This window comes from Mastigoproctus giganteus, chromosome 6, assembly GCF_048544385.1.
Source record: "Mastigoproctus giganteus isolate SK-2022 chromosome 6, ASM4854438v1, whole genome shotgun sequence".
In the NCBI taxonomy this organism is placed as follows: domain Eukaryota; kingdom Metazoa; phylum Arthropoda; class Arachnida; order Uropygi; family Thelyphonidae; genus Mastigoproctus; species Mastigoproctus giganteus.
The window spans coordinates 55,907,946-55,916,216 of NC_143580.1; the positions used below are offsets into that span (position 1 = coordinate 55,907,946).

Sequence of the window (8,271 nt, forward strand, 5' to 3'; positions counted from 1 at the left end):
CTGAATAAAGGATTTCCTGTATGTTTGCTGTGCAAGGAATCCGTATCTGTCAACAAAGAATACAACTTGAAGAGACACTTCACTTCGAGACATGCGGATCACCAAAAAATTGATGGACAACTACGAAAAGATGAGGGCGCCTCCGTAGCCAGGTGGGAAGGAGCAGCAGTGCGTAGCGCACGCTTCTTGATTAGACCGGGGTTCGAGCCCGTCACCACCAAATACGGAGGATGCGGAAAGGTTAAGGAATGACCACCGCATATCCTGGAGCAATATGGCCTTAGTTGCTAATGCTCCTAAAAAAAACCAAACAACAACAACAACAACGAAAAGATGAAATACAGAAGTTGAAGAAGAAGAACTTGGATACCCAGCAGCAAATGTTCAACAAGCAAAGAACGCTGCACCACAGCATTGTCAAAACCGGCTTTGTGGTAAGCGAAAAAATCGCTAAGCATTCTAAGTCATTTGGTGAAGGAGAATTTATCAAAGAATGTCTGCTGGATGTTGCAAGTATAATATGTCCTGAAACGAAAAGACTTCGAGAATATTCGTTTGTCGACACGTACTGTTGTTCGACGGATAGAAATTATGGCTGATGATATCAAAAAAAAGTTTAAAAGAGAAGATTGCTAGATTGAAAGCATTTTCAATTACTTTGGATGACAGCACCGATGCCTCCGATACAGCACAACTAGCAATATTTCTTCGAGGAGTTGATGCGGATTTCAACATCACAGAAGAATTATTGGCCCTTCGGCCGTTAAAAGGAACAACTACCGGTGAAGATATATTTGAAACAGTCAGCACAGTCTTCGAGAGATTTGGGCTTAAATGGAGTTCACTATCTGGCATATGCACTGATGGAGCCCTGCAATGATTGGTGCACGGAAGGGATTTACTGGAATAGTTCATGAAAGAGCAATAGAACTACAGATCCATCATGAAAATTTAACAAATTTTCACTGCATTATCCACCAACAAAATCTGTGTGCAAAATCGATTAAATTCACAAATGTTATGAAAGTTGTAGTAGCCAGTGTTAACTTTATTAAGTCACGTGCACTTAATCACCGCCAATTTAAGGAGTATTTGGCAGACCTATTTTCGGATTATGAAGATGTGTCTTATTATTGTGAAGTGAGGTGGTTGAGTAAAGGTAAAATGTTAAAACGATTTTATGATCTGAGACAAGACATTGCAGATTTTATGGATGTAAAAGGAAACACAATTAACCAAGTAAAAGATGATGAGTGGGTGTGTGATTTAGCATTTCTTGTAGATGTCACCGGATACCTAAACGAACTGAATCTCAAATTGCAAAAACAAGGACAATTGGTTCATGAACTGCATGGACATGTCAAAGCTTTTTGTAATAAACTAAGATTGTTGAAAAGTCAGATAAGAGCTAAAAATTGTTATCATTTTCCTACTCTACCAACTGATAAAAATATCCGTTATAATTGCTATGGAGAAGAACTGGAGGCACTAATAGAGCAATTTGATACAAGGTTTGCCGACTTCCAAAACAAAGACTCCACATTCGCTATATTTGCTCGTCCGATGGATGCTGATGTAAATAATGTGCCAGGAAACTTACAGATAGAACTTATTGAGCTTCAGGTGGATTTAGTGCTAAAATCACAATTTAACAACATTGCTTTGATGGATTTTTATAAATTTTATTTGGTGGAATAAAAATATACAAATTTACGCGCCTTTTCAAGAAAAATCATTTGTCTTTTTGTCAGCACATATGTGTGAACAGTGTTTTTCGAGGATGAAATACAATAAATCAAAAATTCGGACAAGAATAACGGACGAAAACCTCGAAAATTCTATGCGATTAACCTTAAGTAATATTAACGTCAATATTGATAGTCTTGTAGTTCAAGTACAAGGCCAATCTTCACATTAAATTGTTATGTCGTTCATTATATTATAAAATTTTTGTAGAGCTTTATACCAAAGCATTATATTATAAATAAATGAAATATGAAGTAGCAACTTGTTTTAATTCATTTAATATTAATTTATTTTATTTAATAATTTGGTCCGTCCCTTGACTTTGAGACAGAATGATAATTTGGCCACCGAACTAGGAAAGGTTGCCCATGCCTGGTCTAGGCAGTCCGCAATCCTCTTTGCTTCCGAACACACTAAACCATTTTGAATCGACTAGTGCTCAAAACCCAATGGTAATCAGCAAAAAACACCAGTTAAATTAATCTGTGTATACTCCGAGACGGCCACAGACAGAGGAGTTTACAAGATGGTGTGTCCAGTAATGCGTCGGGATGCAGGATTCACTCGAAATCTTTTGTGTATAAAGGTTAAGGGAAACAGGTGGTCGTCCATATAAAGAAACCTAACGATTACGAAGCTTTTTTTTTTTTTCAGATTCCATCCTGCTGACATTGCCGAAAGAGAGACATTTGGAGGCGGTGGTTTAAGGGTATGGTTGGATTACCATCAGTGGCTGTAAGTTATTGAGATGAGATCCGAAATACTCAAGTTTGACCTTTGTCAAGAAAAGGATTTTCTTTTAATGAAATTAAAAGAAAATCCAATTTTCGAGAACTAACTCATTTGCCCATGTTTATTATGTCCATAAATTGCGTATGTTCTCTGGTCGATTTGCCTGTTATGCTGGACGAAAACCCTAGTTTCCGAGGGGGAACCTTGCTGTCCACTCCTGAGACCGACTATTTTTTGGTCACGTAGACCGTGATCTCTCCGTGCTCTAACTGCTGAACTTGCACCATCCCTCGGTATTTATAGGTCTTTCCCTTGTCATTCCTTCAATTTCTTTATCAGTCTGCAACTGGTAGTTTCGGGCGACTGGTTTTCCCTGATGCAATCAATGGGTCTTGCATTTGTCTAGTCCAAATTCCATCCTGATGTCATTGTCGAATTAATTGCTGAAATTACATCTTGATATCATTGCTGAATTCTTCGGTGATCTGGAGTAGCTGTTGGAGTTGCTTCTCGGTCGCCGCTTAGGGTTTGATGTCATCCATGTACATCAGGTGGGAGAGGGTGTACAAGTTGTTTCTTCCTTGAAAAAATCCATACTTGATGTTGAGCAAGGCGGATAGCGGGTTGAGTTCTGGACAGAACCACAGTGGGCTCAAGGCACCTCCCTGAAAGATTTCTCTCCTGATGAGGATCCGTCTGGTTGTAATGTTCTCAACCTTGATGGTGGTACTCCATTTTGCGAAGCGCATCATAGCCTTAGTCGCACATGCGCCACAAAAACCAAGAACAAACCAAACCATTTTGCCATGGCTGCTTCTAGGAAGTTTGTCACTGTTGGATTGAGTTTGCAGACCTTCGGGATCAGGAAACAGTAATTACCCCAGCTGTCGACGCATAAAAGCAACATTTACAGGAACCTCCCACAGTGGTGTATTTAGTTTGGCAATTATAGCTCCCGCTTGTGTAGACTTATCTTTCTGGCCTCGTCCTCAAACTAGTGTTTATATTCTAATGACAGAAAATGCATAATATTAATTACAGTGGATCAAATTAATATGCAAATATATCACTAAAAAATGGTAAAGTTACCAAGAACTTCTAATTTTCTTGAAGAAGTTAAGTACTATTTGTTAGATTACAATGTAATTTAGGTCTAGAGCCTCAGCTTACAAAAGAGGTTAACTTACATACAAGTTAGTACAATAGCATTATTTCTGTACGTAGTCAACTACTTAAGTAGTTACGAATTGGCATCATTTAAGTATATCTCATATTGTGAATACCTTCACAACGAGTTACCATGATATTGCACTACCTCGAATAAGTAACGCTTCACCATAGGAGAAGACTATTGTTACTTATTCTCGGCGAATACCACCATCCATATGGCACCGTGTAGGAGCTTATTGGCCCCTCATCGGTGGGTGGGCAAGTACCCTGGTGTTGCAATGATGACAACCCAGAATAAGTAACAATCCGCCGAGAATAAATAACACTAGTCTTCTCCTTTGGTGAATCGTTACTTACTCAAGGTAGTGCAATATGATGGTAACTTGTTGTGAAGATATTTACAATATGAGATATACTTAAATGATGCCAATTCGTAACTACTTAAGTAATTGGATACGTACAGAAATGATGCAATTGCACTAACTTGTACGTAAGTACTATGTATTAGTATAAGTAAAGCCAAATGATTCAAATGAAGCAAACTTTTTCTGCATCATCAAGCATAAAAAAATAATTAAATATTATTAATAAGACATAGACAGAAGAAACAAAGACAGAAAGATGGGCGAAGAAGGCATTCCATGGCAGACACTACAATGATCTTCGTCAAGACTACATAGATAAGGTGGCTTCCATCGCTTAGCTTACGAACGGGGGGCTCTTTCCCGGGACCAGAGGATTCATGTTCGTCATTCAAGACCAGGTAATCAACACTAGGACCTAAAGGAAATACAAATACATCGCATTTACAATCCAGCGCATCACAGCAGGATGTAGGGTGATCACCCACTCATAGACACGACCAGGTGGCTAGGATAATACATCAGAGGCTAGTGCAAAAATACCAACTGATCAAAGGGAGTTTATGAGTAGAAGTCTAGTACGAGCCTCAGGCCATACTAGGGACTTCTACTCACATATACTGGGACCGTGCCATAATGGCGAAAAAGACGATCCCGCACAACACACCAGGCATAATCCTCATCGAGAAGAAGGAAATGGCTACCTACCTGATTGACATGGCAGTGCCCAACACCAATAACCTCCAGAAAACATACGAGGAAAAGATCAGGAAGTCAAAGATATAGAAAATTATTTTAATGTTATGTGCAAATCTTTAATTTAACTTATGCTAATAATGAAAATACCGTGTACCCTGGGAGCGATGAAGTCAAAGATATGTGACATATGGAACAAGTAATGACCATCCCGATTCTTGTGTGAACCATCAGCATGGTGGTGTCAAACAGCCTCCATAAGAACCTAGCAACAATACGCCTCTTAGAGAATATTTACATAGAACTGTAGAAAGCCGCAATCCTGAACACCTGTAGGACAGTAAGAGAGAGATTCTCGCCTATTCCATGCATTTCGTTTCCAGTAGCGTAGCTACCCTTTTTCGGGCCCGGAGGCAAAGAACATGTTCGGGCCCCTACTTAATGAAAATAGCAAAAAGAGAAGACAACCAAAGACGCCGAGCCCCTAAAGGGCCCGGGCCCGGAGGAAATTGCCTTGCCTGCCTACATGGTAGCTACGCCACTGTTCGTACCAGTACAGTGGGGTGTACATCACGTGGTGTAAAAAATCCCATAAAGAAGGAAAAGCTATAATAATAATAATAAAACAAAATATTCATACTACTCCCATTCCCACAATGTATAAAACAAAATATTCATGCTATTTCGCCCTCGTGGGTAACACAGTTGGAAGGATCACTGTCCTCCCCCATAGACCTGGGTCCTGAATCTTGAGTTCGCATCCCGTCGATGACGGGAGGAATTTTTATGGGTATTTTTCACAACGTGGCTGAGTTAGTTGGTCTCAGGCAAGGGGAGCATGGATTTTTTTCCAGGAAACTCGGGTTTTTCGTCCAGAGAGCCGAAACTCGACCTCAGAACACACACAATTTACAGACAGTCATTACAATTATACATGGAAAAACAAGGCCTTAGTCGCAGATGCTTCTAAAACAATAATAACAACAATCATGCTATTTCCATTCCCACAATATCGAATTCTGCTCTAAACTTAGTCAAACCTGGAACTTATTCCAGTGTTCAATAATCCGCTGTCTACAGATGAATTTTATGAGATCCAATCTTCTTATTCACTGTGATTTTATATTTGTGTCCCCCGTGGTTGGTGTCTCCTGTTTCGTGTCTCACCTACGAGGGAGAACACACCTAAAATGCCATAAAGATTCTACCGGTCTCGACTAGATTTGAACCGAAGCTTCCCACACGGTGTGCCAAAAGAGCTATCGTGACATTGTATTAGGTCAGTGGTTTCCAACCTTTTTTTTTAATAACGGCACCCCTAAGTAATTTATTTTATTTTGCGGCACCCCTACTCAATTTTCTGCCTGTTAGATCCGATTATATATATATACTTAAACCCAAATTACGTAGCACCCCTGGAATGTTGTTGCGGCACCCCGGTTGAAAACCACTGTATTACGTACTTGGAGCCCCCCCCCTCATAACTCAAGAAAGCAAAGTCCAGGGGATTGAAATCTGGCTCGGATTCTGCTTCACTGCCCTCCACACCTCAACAATCCACCATACCGTTCTCTAAGTATTTCATCTAGCCAGAGATGATCTGGAAGTGAATAATGTAGAAGGACTCTATCTTTCACGTGACCCTCTCATTTGACTCCAGTTTCATCAAGCTGGATTCGTGGTGCCAGTGAAAAAAGAATGGACCAACGAATTTTATATCTTACAAGCTGCTCCACGTCTGACATGCAATGGTCAGTTCAGAATTACACGAACAGTAGCAAACATTTGAGCAAGCCGTCTGCTCGAATCCACGTGACCGCTAAATATGGTTAATGATAACATTAATTGTCAAAATCATTAATTGTAAACTCCCGTAAATCTGTGTAGTCGTGCTTGAATATAATCAGAGAATAATGTATAACTTAAGAAGTTCCATATGAAAATCATAACTTGGGATTCGTCGGACCACATGGCTTGCTCCAGCCCTTCTGCTTCCATCCTTTGTATTCCTAGCACCAACACAGCTATATTTTCTAGTTGGCGTCCGAGTTCAATGGCTTTCGTGAAGACCTTATATTCCCATTGTGTGGTCTTTGTGGAGTTCGCATGGTGAGGGTAGCAGATGCTTTGTGATGAACAATATGGCAATTAAGGAGCACAAAATAGAATCATGGCGACAATTAGTTAAGGAGACAGGGAATAAAGATTCTTGGGGAATAATATACAAATTATCTAGAAATAAAATTCAACCAGGTGATATTTTCTACAGTGTTAAGATAAATAATGTGCAGACACTAGACTGGACATCTTCAGTTAATGCAATGGTTCGAAATATTTATCAAGAAGACGTTGAGGATCAAGATATTGATGTGCAATCTGAAATTAGACTGAAAAACAAATTATATAACGCATCATCTGATACAGATCTTTTTACATTACAAGAATTAAAAACAATTATTTCTAATTTAAAGTTTAAAAAGTGCCCTGGATGGGATTTGATTGAAAATGAGATTATAGTCAGATCATTTAAAATTTATCCAGACATATTTCTTAATATGTATAATAAATATTTAGTGGAATTTATATTTCCAGAATTATGGATTTTTGCAATACTAAAAATAATACAGAAACCTGGTATGAGTTCTCAGGATCCAAGGCATATAGGCCTGTTTCATTACTGGCTAACTTAGGAAAAGTATCTGAAAGACTATTAGCAATACGAATACATGAGTTGCGTTAGATGGAACTAACCAATATGGTTTTGGACAAGAGAAATCTGCAAAAGATATCGAAGATTTAATTAGTTACTATAGAACTTCCACAAATAAATGTGTTTGGACGATGTTCATTGATTTTGAGGGAGCCTTTGACTCATTGTGGTGGGAGAGTGCGTTAAGTGCCTTGGTGAAAATGAATTGTTCCAGACAATTATGTTTTACGTAGTTATTTTTCTAATCGGAAAATATCTGGGAAGGTAAATCATCTTAGTTATGATGCAATGGTATACAGAGGGGTGTCTCCAGGGTTCAGTCCTGGGTCCAGTATGCTGGAATCTTGTAATGAATATGAACACTGTCATCGAATAGCTTATGCAGATGATCTGACCATATGTATTCCTGGAACTCTAGGATGAGGTATATCTAGTAAAAAAAACTAAAACGATGACATTTAAAGGATCATCTAATTATGACCGTCCACCAAAAATCCTAATCTACGATAAGCAAATAAAATACGTAAAAAGCTGCAAATATTTAGGAATAATAGACGACAAAATAAACTTTTCGCTTTATCTGGACGAATTGGCTAATAAAGCCAGGGCATTTTGTGCTGCATTAATGAGGATTACTAGAGTAGATTGGGATTTAAGTAAAAAGACAATCAAGATCATCAACCTGGTAATCAAGATTAGGTTTATGAACAAACTTCATTCGATACAACGGGCAGTTTTGTTGGCTATGCATCGTGTATGCAGAACATTCCCTACTTATGCTCTACAGGTGGTAGCTGGGGGTCTTGCCCTTGGATTTACATATAATATACAGAGCATTAATACTGTATATCATTA

The 8,271-nt window shown here is 38.8% G+C and overlaps 1 protein-coding gene across 1 annotated transcript; it reads left to right on the forward strand.

Annotated features, from left to right (window-relative positions):
- The first annotated feature begins 1,020 nt into the window (after positions 1–1,020).
- Positions 1,021–7,446, forward strand: LOC150084295 (general transcription factor II-I repeat domain-containing protein 2A-like). The gene is made up of 3 exons (XM_090376176.1): positions 1,021–1,511; positions 2,401–2,481; positions 7,299–7,446. The coding sequence occupies exons 1-3, from the start codon at positions 1,021–1,023 to the stop codon at positions 7,444–7,446; spliced, it is 720 nt and encodes a 239-aa protein (XP_090232302.1).
- Positions 7,447–8,271: the final 825 nt, after the last annotated feature.

Coding starts and splice junctions, on each gene's coding strand:
- LOC150084295 (XM_090376176.1), top strand. CDS start 1,021: ATGAAAGTTGTAGTAGCCAGTGTTAACTTTATTAAGTCACGTGCACTT. Junction 1,512..2,400: donor ATAGAGCAATTTGATACAAG/GTTTGCCGACTT, acceptor TTTTTTTTTCAG/ATTCCATCCTGCTGACATTG. Junction 2,482..7,298: donor TTGGATTACCATCAGTGGCT/GTAAGTTATTGA, acceptor TTATATTTCCAG/AATTATGGATTTTTGCAATA.